The following is a 17,260-nucleotide window of genomic DNA, read 5'->3' as shown; positions in this document are numbered from 1 at the left end:
CCTAATCAATCATTAATCCACCTTAACTCACCTCAATCCATATACCGCATTTTCGCCTTTACCAACCGAATTCCTGCTATAAATCACTAATCAATTATTAATTAAATTTTGGGGTCATCAATCGTATCTGATACACGGCTGACATGCCTTGCTTCGCTTGCGGTCTTCCTTGTTCGTACCGTTCGTGTCCAGGCTGGGGTCATTGAAGGTCACCTTGCAATGAGACCAATAAGGTTACCCCAGGTTACCAGCTTATGTTCATAACTGGAAAATATACATACCCTGTTGTTGTTTTTTTTTTTTTTTTTTTGCTAATGCTCTCAAAGCAAGATATTTTCGTGTAACTTGCAACCCTTCTTTCTGGTCAGTAATAGTAAAAAAGAGAAAGGGTAGGGGGTAAACACCGATAAGAGGCACAAAATCCCGCAAAAGGGGCTTAGCAATGTGCGCAACAACCTCCATTTCATTAATTTGAAAGGACACTCATAATGAGTGCCATCGTTGTGAAATCTTGACAATAGGAGGAAAGGGAGGCTTTGTCAAAAGACTCGGAGCGCGAATCTTGACCGCAATATTACCCGCAACAGCTTGTTTCGAAGGCGTGATTATTTCCGCCACGGGCAACGCCAAATGTTCTCCAGTGAGCGTTCACCTTTACAGGGTCGCTCACCATGACAGCGTCTTCACGGCCCAGGGCTCGTCGTCTCTGATGAGCGCGTCTCCGTTATACGGCTCGGGCACCATTCATTACTCGTCCTCAGCTTTTGGCACCTTTCGTCACGTCCTCTCCTTTCTCTGGACCAGGGCTCCGGAGGTCACCGACCATGGCGTCCGGCGCCAAGAAGCTTTTTTCTTTAGCTGACAAAAAAAGTAGCCGCCACTGAAAAGGCAGCGGTCCCTCTCAAACGAACAAGCCGCCGAACCGGCAATTGTGCGCGTCTATCCTGCGACACGGCGTCCCCTTCGGAGGGATTAGCCGAGTACGGCAGGTACGGTGCTTTCCGAGCTCAGCCGTGTAGACGACCTGAGAGAAAAGCGGGGTCCGGTTACCGGAACGCGGGCGTCGGAGCGGCCGCTAAAAGGCCCTTCATCCTTCTTCGGGGCCACGCGGCGGCGTCGTCCAAAGCGGCATCCCGCCTGGCCCCGAGACCGGTCAGACATCGGGGCTTTTCTCCCCGGCTGTAAACACTGACCGTGCGGCCCGAACGGCGCCGTGATCTGTCACCGTCCTGCGGGCACTCATTGGACGCCAACCTCTCGTCACGTGACTGTCCCCCTCGGGCTTCCCGAAGGGGGGCCCGCTGGACACATCCCTTTCCCCGCAAAGCACGTTTTTTCGCAGCCGCGAATGAAACTAATTTTGGCCTCCCGAAGGGGTTCTCATTGACAGCTCGTTGCTGCCCTCTGCTCGCTGTCTCGAACCTCACTCAGCGAGCGACTCCATGACCCATCACCACCACCCGGTCGCGTTCGAAGCGGCCGCCGCGGACTTCTACTACGCGAGCCCGTGGACGGACGAATTTTATGGTGACGCGACCTCCAACATGTTTGATCTACAGACCGCCCAGGGAAGAGCTTCGTTCTTCGACGATCTGCCGAAACCATTCGACAACGGCGCTGCGCCTAGCGCGGGAGTCTACTACCCCCCTTCCGTGCAAGCCTCCGCGGCGGTCGCGGAAATGAATGGGCCGACTGCGGCGGCACCGCAGTTGACGAGTACGACGTATCCACCCGTGACCACCGCCCAGACATCCTTCGGTTCGTCGTCGTACCAGTGGCCCCACCACGCCTCTTCGAACTTTCCCCGAGTGGCCGTCAAGGGCGAAGCCGGCCAGTACAAGGAAATCAGCCATGTCCAGGCCTCGAATGGTGTCGTTGCGAACGCTGAGCTGCGGCTACCGTGCGGCGATGCGAGGACAGTGTACCCCTGGATGCGCGAGATCAGGTCTCAGCCAGATAAAGGAACAACGGCCAACGCTTCTGACATTCAAGGTGAGACGAGCGCGAGGTCCCCCGGCGTGTTTGTTGCCGTGTAGCCTACACAGCGGGGGCGTCGATCACGGGGCGATACATAAATTTCTCCGACGCGCCCCTCTCCGGCTTTTCTCACTCGTAAACTTCCGGGTGGCATCCACGCTTCAACATCGCCTCTCCGCGGCTCCCCCTCTCCCGCTTCCCTGTTGGACCTCCGCGGTGGCGAAATATATACGAGGCCCCACTTAAAAGGTGCTCCCGACATCCATTAGCAGGCGATAGGAAAGACGATGAAGAGGCCAAAACCCGATCATGGCCCCATTTGTTAAACGCCTGTAAGCGTTAGTGACCGGCGGTTGAAAGGTCGCGCGCCCGAGACCCCGCATCTCCTCCCACCCGCCCCCCACCCTCCGCGCGGGGGTCGTCCCGGTTTCTTTTTTACAGCGTCTGGAAAGACAGTAGCCACGTGCGGGATCGCTTTACCGTTGCGGCGAACGGCCGCTTGCCCGCGGTTGCTGTCAGTCGCCCGCCGGCACCGGAGGGGCCCGCTTATTAATGGTCGTGAACCCACTGCGCCGCTGGCTTTAGTAGGCCGACACCGAGACCGTCACCGATAGCGTTGTGTGAGCTTTTAGTGTTCCGCGTAGGTTTCGGGTTCTGGATGGTAGCCGGTATTTTATGTTCCGTGTAATGCGACCGGTTATGGACCGTAGCTTGTACTCGCTGCCACCTCCGGCACTTCTCAGGCCATCCGTCGACATCGACAGTTTTAGTATGTGTCCCACTGAATTAAGTTGTCCGACAGGCAGGGCCACGGGTGCTCTAGCTCTTCGTGTTCTCCTGGTTTGTTTTACAATCGCGAACACTTCTTTTGCGGGCGTGAAAATTGTGCGTACGGATTGATCTTACCGCACGTGTTTTTTTTTTTTTTTTCATGTTTATGTGAACTCAAAGCGGAAAACCAAATAAAACGGCTGATGTGTCCCACTTCAACCTATTAAGTGAACGCTGTTATTGAAAGGCCATAACGTTCACATCTTCTGATACTAGCGCATATATTGCACCTAAAAATTTCTTCCCGGCAAACCATTTCCCTCTCACAGTGCAGCCGACTTTCAAGGGGGCCGCTGTGTGTATACCAATTAAGGGGATACGAAGGGTCTGAAGAAGGTATTTATTAAACGCCTTAGGGCATTCTATCCCAGGGTCCTTCTCAGATATCCGACTATAAATACCCCATAAAAATATCTTCCCTGCAATATAAGTGCTCGTGTAGTAATGAAGCCGACTTTATACTGGCTTGGTGTATAGAAGAGCGACTTACGCATTTATGCGACAGTTCTCATGTAAGAGTTTCTGCAAATTGTTTTTCTAAGATGCCCATCAGCGTTTAACTTTATGGTGTACGAGAATTTGCTGCTAGCGTATACGATATACACTTTCTGCGTGACTTGCGTTTGTTGCGGTATTGCTTTAAACATGCAAAGTTTGTTTTAATGCATACAATCTTCCAACGGCGTAGATGGCGAACCACCTCTGGAGAATGCGAAATTAATTTATGCTCAGTTTAACCGTTGTAAATAGATGAAATAGATAAAATACAAACAAATTAGCTCACCAGAGCTGATAACCTCACCACACTGTTCCTTGTCCTCCAAAACCCGTAAATTCGATCCAGTAATTACAAAAGAAAAAAGTGTTGTCCCTGTTCGGATGTTGGGGTATACTGTGGCTGTGACTTCAAACACAGATCAGAATAAAAGTGTACTTTCTTGTGTATTCATTGCTTTACGAAGTCGCGCTGTAGAGCAAGGTGACTGCACAACACCATAGAAATGAAGCAACTGCTAAGCCGTTACTTTCGCGAGTGCTTCAAAATGATATAGTGATTTTGTCTGCAATAGGCTTACTGCGTCTTAGTATTAACTTATCGGAATAATTAATGAGTTATAGCATCACTGGGGAAATAGTCCGCTTAATTTTACAGACTTTGTTCTTAAACTTCACATCAGGAACCATTTAGATTATAAGGAGATCTTTCCCGCAGTCGTTCAATCAATCCGAGGAATAAAGCAGTCACGCCAATACGAGCAGCCCTCAGATATCTCCAATTTGTCGCGTTTCATCTGAAATGTATCTGCATAGTATTGCCGCCAGAATGTTTCCGTGACACTCGCAAGGTGGGACCATGTAGATAGAGCATAGTAGTTGCCAGCGAAAGTGAACTTTCTTTTCAAACTCTGGCTTAAGTATCTTCAAAAATGGTACGCCTGATGAACCTTTTCATCTTTTCAGCGCAATTTGTAAGGTGGCCTCTATCTAAACTTGTATTGATTCCGGGCGTCAGGCTGGCGAGTGACCCCCTAGAGAGGCCCTTCGAGCGGCGCAGTTTTGAACGCCGAACTTGAAATCAGTAGTCAGTGGCAGCCAACGTTGCTTCGTGAGGTTAAAGTGGTATATTTTAATTACGACGTTCTTTCTAATGCAAAATCGGCTTAAAAAACACAACATAGAAACGCGTCGTCAAAAATCAAACGCCAAAAGCCCGCTAAGATTTGTTATTCACACGTAAAGTATGTCACCAATCACCATAATATTCACCAGCGTGTTAAACACAGACACTTCTATATAAAGTCACAAGACACGCCACGTTCAGCGTGACGGGCGCACACGTATACGCCATCGCTTCCAAGAGCAACCTGTGGAGCGGAAGACAGAGTGACTGCACCGATGGGCGTCGTCAAACTTCGATATACACCTATCCCCAGCAGGGAACCTCGGAGATCACCCGCGGAGTTTTGACGTGACGTCGTCGTCGCAATCGTGTGTAAGCGCGCTCGGGGCCTAAGCGGCGCTGAAGTCCCCACGGTAAAGGAGAAAGCGCTGCGCCGAGAGGCCATCCGTCACGGCGCGGGTCCATCCATCTCGAAAGCGGGATCGGACGGCGAATCACTCAGCGGGGCACTTAGTCTTCTTTCGCGAGCCATTGGCTTCCACTCGTGTTCGTAGAAGCCCCAAGCAAGCGCCCGTCTATACTGGTCGACGTGCATTCCTGCGATTACAACGTGGGCTGCCATTAAACGCAAACGTGGTTAAAAATACGCCGCCAGTCGCATTTAAATGCAAACCAGCCAAGTTAAAATCCCGAGCCATTCCACTCTGTGAAGCTGGATGGCCAGCGAAGCTTTTAAGTACACGACGTAGCGGTGACAGAATTAAAGCAAAATTTGCTGTGGCTGCACGCGGTAAAAGCAATTTTGCCGAGCTTCAGCTCGGTTTTCACGTGAAGTCGGTGAACGCGCACTTAACTTGGATGCAGTCAGCATCGTTGTACCCCTTTATAGTGGCACACGCCCTTGAATCTTCCAATCGCCCTCCACATTCTCCATTTTGGAACGAAGGAGCGATTACACAATTTCACTGCGCAACCACACGAGGCGCTGATTTACCCTGGGCTCATCTTGAAGGTCAGGTTGATGCTACGAGGAACCAGCCGTTTTCTGGGTTAAACTTGAAGTAGTAAGCTTCGATTAAAGCTTCGTGGTTCTTTAGCCACATGGATGAAATACCGGCGAGGCATGTAACTAGTGTTTGGTATATGACTGTCGCACCCGTGGCGATAGAAACGGGTGTCTAATTGGCGAACATGATGCCCTAACCGAGTATGTTTGCGAGCTTACTGTGACGTCCTAGAGGTGGTATTCACGCCCCTCCAGCTGGCGTTCACTCTCAAGCACGTTTAGCCAGCTTATGTTTTATTACCACGATATTCTTCATTAGCCAAACGTGACCAGATAGTCAAACGCATTAACCTGCTTGAAGGTTAAACAAAATGGCTCCCTAAAATATGTAGACTTCTCTCTTCCACACGTCCGTTTGTTTTTTTTTTAAAACGTGTAAACATTATGCACAATTTAATTCTCACGAGTGAAAACCTATTCTTCCTAATCGTCACTCCAAACCACTTTGCCTATTTCAATTATTCATTGATGGTTGGACCTCCGAGCTATATATCAGGCTTCTCTACCCGAAATAAGAAATATTGGTGCTACTTTCCGTCCATTTTTCTTTCCTTCACCCCTCTCCCACGTATTCCCCCGATATAGAACTCAAAACAAACTAAATTTATTGTTGTACCAGTAGAACCATGCCCAATCTACTGCTGACCATTTCCACAAGTGTATTGTTTTTGTTGTATTGAAGATTATTTCCCTGGTGTGACTGTAAACCAACAATCGCAGCCTCACCCTTCCGAATCACATGTATACAAGCGGCCACGCAATATGCAAACTGTATAAAAATGGAACTCGAATTCTACAACAACAAAAAGGAGGAGATAAGACGTGAGAAAAAAATGGGCCATTTTAACGAGGTAAACAAGCCGGAACGACCCGCCTCTGTGGAATGCATAACGGTGAGAGCGTCGAATTCCAACACCAGCACAGCAAAGGTCTCCCCCATTCGCATTTCAAATTGCCTTTCTTCTATTTTTTTAATCATCTGCATACTACGCCTATGAACGTGACTCGTTTCGCGTTTCTTTCTCGCCGGGCAGCTAGTCCCCGAGCAGCTGGCTTTCGCTTGCAAGCGACGCATTAATCTTTCTCGTCGTGCTTAATTACCGGTGAAGTGCAGCCCGGAATTCAGAAAGCGCAGACGATGCCCGGAATGTACGTGCAGAGCAGTGACAAACGCGGAACACCGTGTAGGACTCATTCACCGCTAAGCCAAAGTGGTAAAAACACGCTTCCGGATAAACCAGACGTCGCAAGAAGTTTATTTTCTTTCCTTTTTTTTTATTAGAGTGCGGCTGAAACACGAGAGCATGTCGTCTTCGGAGTGAAAGTGGCCTAGAACCAGTTGGCTTTGCTCACTTGAAGGTGGTTTGTCCAATGTCTTTTTTAAAGCGAAACTCTCTATGCCTCACTGGTGTCGTCCATCGTTAAGCCCAAATGCATTGCAGAACAGCCAACTTACGGAAGCGCCTCAAGAAAAAAACGCTTTCCGTGGTCGGAACGAAACTTGGGTCCCTCGCGTTAGGAAGCGGACGTCCATCCGACTGCGCCATTCCGACGAAGCAGTTCGTCCGACGAAGCGGCGAGGCCATTCCATTCCGTCGAAGCAGTTCTGATTTTGGACTTTGGACTCTGACTAATACCCCTGTCACACGGCAGATCTAATAACATTTAGAGCAAATTTCATTCGCTCTAAATGTCATTAATTCGGCGCTACACGAGAATACCGAATGTTATTTGAGGCGAATGACATTTAGCGGTTAACTGAGGTCCCGGACCTCAGTTAGTGGCCAAATGAGTAGCCTCGACAGCAGTAGCGCGTCGCTAGACAGGAAAATTCAGTAATAAACCAAGGAATACTGTTGGTAAAGACTGTCAGTAAACTTATATTTTCTTCTTTTTGTTCTTGTTCAAATAAAGAAAGACAAACAAGTACTAACAAAAAAGAAAATCTCTTCCCCAGTGCGTGCGCTGCCCTAATACGGATTTTTAGCAGACTTGTCTTCACTTGTGATGTCTATTGATGTCACCTAAATCGGTGGTTTTCTTTTTTTTATTTAAAAAATATTTTTTTTTTACATTTTCTAAAAAAACATTACGTGTGAAAACATTCTAGATGCACATTAAATGTAATTTTGCGGTTTTGCGAGCTCGTTAATCGTCACCGCTATCACACAAATGACATTTGTTTCGCCGTGTAGACCCGCACGGCCGAGCCGAATGTCATTAACAGCTAATGTCATTCAGTTTGAATGACATTAGATTTGCTGTCTGACAGGGGTATTAGATGGCATGGGAGAAAGCTACGTTTTTTAACCATCTTCTTTTTAAGAAAGGGGATTTGACTTTTTTTTTAAGAACTACAAGGGCTTGCAAGCAGCCACACGAATGATCTCTTCATGGTTAACAGCGATCGGAAACAAACCACCGTCAAGAAACATGACTGTGCGATTGAAGCGAGACCTAAAGTTACGTTTGACCGTATCGCTTGTATGCTAACGTTCAGTTTAACAAACTGATCATTTTTCTTAGTACTGGCACATGTTACACCCCTGCAGCCCATATATCACTGTGGCGCGAAATTCGAAAGTGTTTCAGCATTTCTTGCGTTTTTTCAGTTGAAAAAAAAAAAAGTCTTTTATGGCTGGAATTGAGCTGTGTAAGCTACCGAAGACTAGTCTTATAAATTGAACAAAGTTCTGTCTGTCTTCACGCCCCTTTTAAGCGTGCTTCACTGCGCCCGTATATGCACCGAGGCGAAGTTGACTCAGGAATCCTCTGTAAGGATGTCCCGAATTTCGATAAACGCGAATTGCAAAACTAAACAAAACAAAACATTAAAAAAATGGGAGGTGATCACGGTATAAGTCATGATATGGCAGCATCGACCGAAAAGACAATTCAAGTAGATTTGACAATTCGGTGACTTTTTTGCAGTGGCTTATACTAAAGCAAAAGCTTTCTTAATGGGACCTATAGCGTTCTGCCAAAACAAAGCTGCATTTACCCATAAACCAGTTGGTCGACTGAGAAGCTCTCGTAAGATCTATAGACGCACGGCGCGTGCGTGAAACCGGGTTTCCATTGTGTCAAAACGGTGACTTCAAAATCACGAAAAAAAAAGAGAGAGAGGAATACACGGATCCATCATGTGGAAGGAGTTTAATAGTATACCTGTATCTCATAAACCACCTATCGATATTCATTTAGATCGTCCGTAGGCGAGTTAAATTACTGCGCAAAAAATAGTGCCATAGGCTCGATCTTCGTTTGCGATTTGGGTCTTTGAGGCTGAGACGATCAATTTGAGCAACTTTCAGCCAGCGCACCCGTAGCTCTACCACTTCTCTCAACTTTCTTTAGGACGAGATAGTAAATTTTACATCCGATATTTCTCGTATGCGTCGTGCTTGCTTCGACAATCCGTCCATACAGGCCCGTAATTGATTCGGTATAGAACAAGCCTTTGCGGATGATCATCATTCAATAACGAGTTGTTGTTGTTCTCAACAACAAGCATTGTTCTCAACAACAGGCCGGCTTGCAATCAAAGCGCAGTTTTTTGCGCTGCTGGACATAGAATCCTAGCAGCATGGAAGTCTGTTTAACACGGCTTATGAAATCCGGTCTCAGAGACTGAGTTGCGTATTGCCCCAACACCATTATGCGGTCGCCACAAAAACCGTCCTCGTAGATAACGTTTTTCTCTTCTTTTGCGAGAAAAAGAACGAACGGCTTGAGATCAGCGCTGTGTGTCCTTTGCCGACCGCTGTGTGTACGCCGCGCCACTGCGGCAGTGCACGGCAGCGAACGAGAGCAAGGATTTATTTCCCAAGGCTTAATGAAAACAAAGCGAACTCTCTTCAAGAAGATTAGGGCTGCGCCGAAAGCCGTGGTGGTCCTGCCACGCGCCACAAGATAAATTTGCGGAGGGAAATGGAATTAAAGGGACAGGCCGGCCTTAGGTTGCCGTGGGCACACACGCTCTAGTTGTGCTCGCGTGAGTCTGTTGGCGAGTGGACTCTTCTCGTGCTTCTGCTTTCAGCGCCATCCAGTGTTCTTGAGTTGGCCGGCGTTGATAACCGGCCCGTCCCTCGGGAAGTGCGGCCGGTCTGTTGTCTGGCTGGCATCCCGTGGTTGCCAATGCACCCTCGCGTGCTTGTCGGGTGGCGGCAGAGGGATTGCGCGCAGAGTACGCGAGACGGTCTGGGTGGTGGGCTTTAGGTAATCGAATTAACCGAATATGCTCGCGAGGCAAGTCCTCCTCGGAGCGCGGTCCGCGACGGCGACAAGTAATGCTGTTGTCGGGATGCGCTGCTTTCGCATGGCGCACCGAGCAAATGGCCGGCCGCGCCAGCCACGCATGCCTGGCACTCTCGGCTATTAACTGGCGCTGCAGGGAGCCGAGCTTTTTGCGCTATTGGGGGATTGTACGCCTTACCCCCCCCCCCCCCCCCTTTATTTTTTTTGTTGTTCTCGTCATTCGGAAGACATGTCGCGGTTTGTGTCCCGTGAGCTTCTCGTTAGAGTTAAAAGATGTTGTAGAAGCTTTGTGAACACCAGGGTCAATTTCTTCTGGCTATGGGACGCTTACTTTTTGAAACTGCTCTTTTTAAGACAATGCGTTCAAGTATGCCGCTATTAGGTGACAAACTGTTAGAAAACTGTCAGTGATTCTCGTTTCAAAAGTTCTGAGGGAAGCGGGGGGAGGCGGAAAGAGGTGTAATGGACAGTATAGTTACGCAAACAATTAAGAATGGAGGATTCGGGCTGTGGTTGGCTTCCATTGCTCCCAGCACCTGCCTAGATTTCTCGGCCAAGGAGGCCGGGGGGCCAGTGCTAACTTGACAGGATTTCAATGCTCAGCTATGCAGAGCAACGTGATCACGACAAAAAGTTAATCCTTGTTGAGGATAGCATTTTCATATACACTACAGGCTACTCCGCCTGCATACGTCTGGAGGCAAAACTACGGCCTTATATTGTTAAGGAGTACATTCGAGGTTGAAAGTCATGCAGAAGCCTTATTTAAGGAGTAAGAGTTTGGTTAAAGCCACGCCGAGGTTCAGACATATTTGTAGATCTCTGTCAGTACATTTCCGCATTTCATGTCTTTACAATGATGACATGTAACAGATGCGCCAAATATAAATCGATGAACAGGGTCCAGTTTGTTCATAGTTTATACTTGGGCCATATTTTCTTATAGCGAATCGTTTAAAAAACAGCGCGTACATAATGCGAATGACCTTGCGATCTTGCACTGGTTGTTTTATTGAATATTCAAGAGTCAACGCCGCGCTACGCCTTCTTTTAATTTATCTTTAAAAAAGTGCACACCTTTTTAATCTGATTTGGAAACAATCCAAGCAAATAACGAAAAGGTTCGTATACAATTAAAAAAAAACGAAAGCAGACTGCTTTATGCTTCCACGTCGTCCACAGATTTCCACGTTCTCGCGAATCCGACTTAAAGTGCACTCAACAATGCACGGGGGACCAACAGCCGCTCGAACTACTGTACAGGAGCGCACGCTGTCGCTTGTGCGTGTTTCCCAGTACATATACAAATACATATACCCACCCACCAGTAGTAGTGAGGCGGTGGCAAGGAGGCATTTAATAGTATGGCCCGCGCGCGAGCGTTAAAACTGAAAGCCCCTTCTAATTAAACTTTCTTGTACGAAATGAGTTGCCCCGTGTGATACGATCTCCTGAGATGCCGGCCACCGTTGCCTGCAAGCCACCGGGAACGTATGCGGCATAATGGCATTTCGCTGTTACACACGGGAGAAAGCGACTACAAGGCACCCGGGGCTTCGCGCACGAAGGAGAAAAGAACTTTACGAGGGGAGAAACGGGAGCGGACGCTGCGCAAGGAATGGAAGGAGGAAGGGAAAAGAGGGATCTGGGGATGTGGGGGGAAAAAGAAAGACGCGAGCGCGTCTGCAGGACCCGAGGAACGGTACTGGGCGTAAATGGACTTAAACAAGTGTGCCGACAGTAGCGACAAAAAATTAAATTCAATAACACGCGTCGTAAGTGAGGAAAATAAAACTGAAAGCGTTGATTGGAGCGAGCTTTAGAATCGCAGGAAACAACAGAATCACGAAAAGCTTGGGAAATGGGGAGGCGGAGGGGGGAACAGAATACAGGGTAAAGGCGAGGCGGAGAAACATTTTACGAAAGATGTTCGCCCGAAGACGGGCTGCCAATTAGCGAAGAGCTTCAGCCGACGAGACTCGGATCCGCGGAGAACTGTATCCCGGCCCAACAAGGAGCCCCTTGTGCCGTCTTAATCAGCTGGCAAACGATTAGAGCCGCCCTAGCCCCGTGTAGGCTCCAATTCAGAAGGGAAAGAGAGAGAGAGAAAGAGCGATATATATATCTAGGCCTGACACGGGCGTCAGTGTCTTAGCGAAAAACAGGAGCCCGGAAAGTGCTACGAGGCTCCGGGTGGCTTTTGAATGGAGCTGCATAATTAAGCAATTCCTGCTTGAATAAGCAATAGGTATCAAGAGCCCTTTGCTTCGTAATGATTTTATTCGCCCGGTACGCTTGTCCCTGATGCTCGTAAGCTTTCAGCGAGCGTCCCCATACGTTATCTTCCCCGCTTTTGCTGCGCCTGCCGTGCTCCGGGCTCCGGAGGCGGAACGGTTAATCACCGCCGAATGCAAAATCACTAGGACGAAAACGGAAGGAGAGGGAAATGGTGTTGATTTATATATCCATGCATATAATTTGTATGTACATCCGTGCGTTGAAACAAGGCGCGCTTGTTTGAATCCGTGGCATGGAGTTGGGGCTGCAGACAAGGTGCCGAGCCTCGGCTCTATACAACTACAGTCTCTCAATGCCGAGTGAGAGACTGTAGTTGTATAGAGCCATTTGATATCTTAATCGAAGGCGTTCACTTTTTGTTTGAGCCGTTGGAACCTGCTAATCACACTGATCGCCAATGATAGAAGGGCTGTTTGCTTTGGTTTACTCGAATCGGCCCATATTACCGCTCATTATGACGGGCCATGCTTGCGACCCCACTGGTTCACAAGCATTGTAAGCGGTGGGTGATATGCACGACAAATCTATAGCCAGTAATATTTCGCACCGTGTGTTTCAACATTATGAAGCGCAATAATGGAGGGAAGTTCCTGACTGTCAGAATAACTGTAGAGCCGAATTGATCAAGGCTTAACGTGATTCTCTGGCATTTTTGTTTTCATAAATTTGTCTTACGAATAGTTATCCGACTAACTATTTGTTCATTCATGCTTGCGCAATGGCACCCCCGCCACGAGCTCATCTTTTGTCAGTGTCATATGACGCTCCCTTCTTCCTATAGGGAGGAGAATGATCGGTAGGATCGTATTCGACTCCTGAGAAGACGTATTAGGGGAGTATAGGATGCAGTAGAACACGCCGCCGTACTTCTGTAGGAGCCCGATGACCACGACACTCCTCGGCAGGGTTAATTTGTCCCATCCACTCCAGATGTCCGCAAGACGCTCATTCGAGGCGAGTGTATAGCGTGTGTAACTACTGAATTTTCCAGTCATGGTGCTTTACGTTCCTTCCAGTTTGCCAGAATTATTTCGCTTAGGAGTTCACGGATGTACCATGACAGCTACCTTGCCATTGCATTTGTGGAATTTAGGGTTGTTCGTGAAATGCAACGTCGTTCGTTCCGCTTGCAGGATGCATCGACGAGGTCAGCGGCGTGGCCCGGTCTTCGAAACGGCCCCGGACGACGTACACTCGGTCCCAGCTGCTCGAGCTGGAGAAGGAGTTCCACTTCAACCGCTACCTGTGCAGGCCTCGGCGCATGGAGATGGCCGCCGCGCTCACGTTGACCGAGCGCCAGATCAAGATCTGGTTCCAGAATCGGCGCATGAAGTTCAAGAAGGAGCAGCGAGCCAAGGGCCTCCTGCCGACTGACGACACCGCGGAAGACGCCTCACCCTCGTCCTCTTGCTCGCCAGGCTCGCCGTCGCTGCCGTCCCGCTCACCGAACGCCGACAGGTAAGCAAATCAGCTACAGGGCTCGGCGAAATTTTGCGCTAGCTAACAATGCTGCTGCCAAGCGTGTTAAAAAAGCAATCAAAATCACATCTCGGCCTACATTTCTTCCCCGAAAGAAATAAAAATCAGCCAAGGGGTATTGGGAAGTGCTAACCGAGTGTACGTAAGGACTACGTAATATAACGGAGCGCAATTAAAGCGTACCTGAAACAGTGACGCAAGAAAGTCATGCTCTGAAACAGTACGGCTTAGATTAAAGTGGAATTTGTAAGCACGACTTCTTACTAAAATTACGTATTTTTTTAAGAGAGCATAGTACTAACGATAACTTCGGAACACAGTATCCAGTTTGTGTAGTTAGAACTTAAAAGTGAGGAAGAGTGGACCACTTACAACTAACTACTCGTTGAGGCTAGGACTCGCACTTAGATAAATGGATTCTGGTACAGCTTTCATTGTGCCTGGGCTTAAGTAAATCGTCTTTTGGGAATTTCTTTCTACGTCTTTCTTTCACAAACACCTCCACTCCACGCGCACACAAGAACATGCACTTCTTACGCAAACGCGCACAGAAGGTGCACTTAAACGTTTCGAGCAGCTTTATAGCTTTTTATGGCGCCATTTTTTGGTGTGCAGGGGGAGTTTAAATGAAATCTCTAGATGCACCAAGGAGATGAATATCGTTGGGAAGTAAGGGATTTCATAAAGTTGCTACTGACAGCTTTGAAAGCGGTCATGAAAAAAAAATGCAATCATATTTATTTTTAAGAACTAGACTTTCGTAACTCGCCACAGCTCAATTAGAAACCCAAAGAATGATTTTTTTATTCGCGCAAATATGGTAATTACTGAAGAAATTTCTTCCTTCAAGCTACACGACGTCAGACGGGATGTAATAAGGGAATACTAAAAACAACGTTATCAGCGTGTTAACTGCACGTGCTAAGTGCACTTTAGATAACAGTTAACCACTGATAGCTGAATGACCCGTCTCCTGTGATAAAACGCCACTTCTGATGTATTCGTAAATTAACTACGAATAGCTTATTTGACCACCCCCTGCGGTGACAGACCTCCTCTGATTTAAATAAACCATTTACAGCTTATTGGCGCGTACCTTTCGAGATTATATGTGCTGTCTCGTAGCTAATACTGATCCTTTCTTTGCGACACTCGCGGGATGTCCGATTCTTGGTCAACACGACGTTAATCTGTCACGCTGTAAAACGAGGCCCTATTCATGTCAAGATTTGTCCCTCGTGTAGATTCCCTTCGATAGTATTGTGCACCACACAAGCCACGATCATTCATTTGTTATAAAATACCAAAAACTTTCACGAGGAGGCAGGAAGGACTTCTAACAAATTCCACGTTTCTTATTTTTTTTCACCATTCGCAGCTCCTTCCACCCGTCTTCCCCATCGCAACTTGCACCTGGCACGCAACTGGCTCAGCAGCACCAGCAGATGGCCAAGGTCCCGGATCACAGCCACCAGCAGCACCAGCAGGCGCAGAGACAGCAGGCTTCCCACAGGTGTTCGGCAATGGGCGACTACGCGGCACGCCACCAGTGCCAAGGCCACAACCATCACGCACAGTCCAGCCAGTGCTGCGGATGTCACAGCCGCCCATGGCCGTTGACGAGCGCGGGCAGCAAGACCGTGCTTCCCAAAACTACCGAGACTACAGCTGCCGCTGGCGCCAGCAAACCTCAGCGCTGCGCCACCGTGAATTACTCGGAGCCGTGGAGAGATCAGCACAACAACTTGTACGCAGTCATCAAGCCTGCCGTCCATCAATGACGTGTCCTAGATGCATTCGTCGCGCGGAGTGTACAGACAAAGTCTTCGTCAAAAAGTGGTCTCTAGTTGAGTTACGATGCAGGTCAGGGAACGAGTGCTTGGAGCAAATAAAATACCGTTTGTAAATAAATATATGGTTATTTGAATCTTGTTGTTTTGGCTTCGTTCTATCACCGGAGGAAGCACGAGGCTGTGCATCATCAGCCTGTTGGCCCTGCAATAGGTTTTGCCCGATGGCCATAAGGTATACATATAGTTTCAGAGGCATTCATAACATGCCGTCAAATGTTTCTCAACGCAGCTTTGTTGTACTGCACCCTTATTTAATATCGGCCAACGCTGAGCGGAAAGGGTGATTGAGTGTGAGTTTGAAGCACTTTCGGCAATGGCCATTTCGTTGCAGTTGTTATTTAAGGGTGCAGGGGGAGAGGAGGGAGGTTCTGCTGACTGGAAAGATCCGCGCCACCTGCACTTGTGTTTGAAATGCGGAGCAGATACCAGAGCACTTTCGCAGAAGTAGTCTGCACGGGAAAGTACCTTTTCGTAATTTGGATTTCAGTGCGTGGCGGCCTTGTGAGCAAAAAACCTTGACCGATCAGGTACAGGGAGCACAACCTGTAGGAGCATGGAGCACGGAATCTTCAGAAGCAGGATCATAACCTTTAGCTAAAAGGCTATGGTCAAATCACGCCAACCCGGACAAAGAAGCTTCACGCTACAAAGGCTATGGTCCCAGGATGGTTGTATTCCTCATTACATTAGGTTCATGCCTTCTTTATTCCAATTTATTCAGAAAAGTACAAGAGTGTATTAACATTGGGGGAATTTACAGGAGGAGGTCCTAAGGTTTCCGCACCGCAGGCGGGACCTCCTATGCTAGATGTTTTGGAGATCACAAGTTGTGAGCACAATACAACCAGCAAGTGTTGCAGACGTTACACAAATCTTATAAAACATCGTTTCAGAATGGCATATTGTAGAAAATACAACACATTGTGGAAAAAACTGGAAAATTGGAATCAATTGACAACAGAACAAGCAGGGAAAGATGTCACACAAGCAACATATTTCTAGGAGTTACTGGTGAGTAGCTAAAAACATTTTCAATTTTCTTTTGAAGGGTTGAAGTGAGCTAACTACCTTTATTTCCATTGGTACGCCGGTCCAAAAAGAAACAGCAGCCGTTGGAGACGCATAGAGCTAACGAAACTTAACGGTCCGCACCCATGATATTGTACAACGAATTGTAGACAAAGCAGGTCGGCCACTTACTGGATGTGCCGGGATATAAAAGCTCTGTAAGGCGAAAATGGCAACAGACGAGTCCGCAGTCCCAGTAATGGCGGTAACTGGCAGTCATATGCATGCCGCGGACCTGACTGACATCAATGTTTCAAAGGTGCGCCGGAATTTGAAGGGAAACTCCCGTTCCCCAGCAAAGTTTTAAAGCGAGTACGCTAAAGAGCATTCTTCATTTGATGTATAACCTGTTCAATGCGTCATTTGTACCATTTTCTATTTTTCCCGTGCGTCAAGTAATACAAAGGAAAGTTGCATGTAATTATTTAAATATAATTAACGCCTGTTCCGGGTTTCAAGTTGGCTTGCAGTATATCATAATAGACTATACTTGTAGGCTACGTTTTTGAGCTACCCGTAGAACACAGCCGGAATGAGCGAGAACTAAGCAGTCCCCCCATCCACGCGTGTTCGACCCACTAAACCCAGTGGCTTGTCTCGCGCTTTCGTTTTCTGAGACCGCAAGCGAGGTGTGCGTGTGTATGACGGTACAGTGGCGCAAATCCATAAAAATCACAATGATGAGACTCATTTTGCCATTGCGGCCATTTCGTGTTTGTAGATGCAAGTTTTATTCTCAATTACATAAAAATAGTATTACTCTTTGAAATTAAATAAAGAGACGAGCATGAGTTCACAAATAACGTAATT

At 47.8% G+C, this 17,260-nt stretch overlaps 1 protein-coding gene across 1 annotated transcript; it reads left to right on the top strand.

Annotated features, from left to right (window-relative positions):
• Nucleotides 1–1,442: 1,442 nt before the first annotated feature.
• Nucleotides 1,443–15,551, top strand: LOC144179785 (uncharacterized). The gene is made up of 3 exons (XM_077708221.1): nt 1,443–1,992; nt 13,184–13,508; nt 14,908–15,551. The coding sequence occupies exons 1-3, from the start codon at nt 1,443–1,445 to the stop codon at nt 15,308–15,310; spliced, it is 1,278 nt and encodes a 425-aa protein (XP_077564347.1). The 3' UTR covers nt 15,311–15,551.
• The last annotated feature ends 1,709 nt before the right edge of the window (nt 15,552–17,260 follow it).

Source organism: Haemaphysalis longicornis, unplaced genomic scaffold (genome assembly GCF_048455015.1).
Source record: "Haemaphysalis longicornis isolate Haplotype H1 unplaced genomic scaffold, Haemaphysalis longicornis Haplotype H1 scaffold_4, whole genome shotgun sequence".
In the NCBI taxonomy this organism is placed as follows: Eukaryota; Metazoa; Arthropoda; class Arachnida; order Ixodida; family Ixodidae; genus Haemaphysalis; species Haemaphysalis longicornis.
Note: the sequence above shows the minus strand (reverse complement) of the source record. Positions and strands in the feature narration are given on the sequence as shown.

Coding starts and splice junctions, on each gene's coding strand:
- LOC144179785 (XM_077708221.1), top strand. CDS start 1,443: ATGACCCATCACCACCACCCGGTCGCGTTCGAAGCGGCCGCCGCGGAC. Junction 1,993..13,183: donor CAACGCTTCTGACATTCAAG/GTGAGACGAGCG, acceptor TTCCGCTTGCAG/GATGCATCGACGAGGTCAGC. Junction 13,509..14,907: donor CGCTCACCGAACGCCGACAG/GTAAGCAAATCA, acceptor CACCATTCGCAG/CTCCTTCCACCCGTCTTCCC.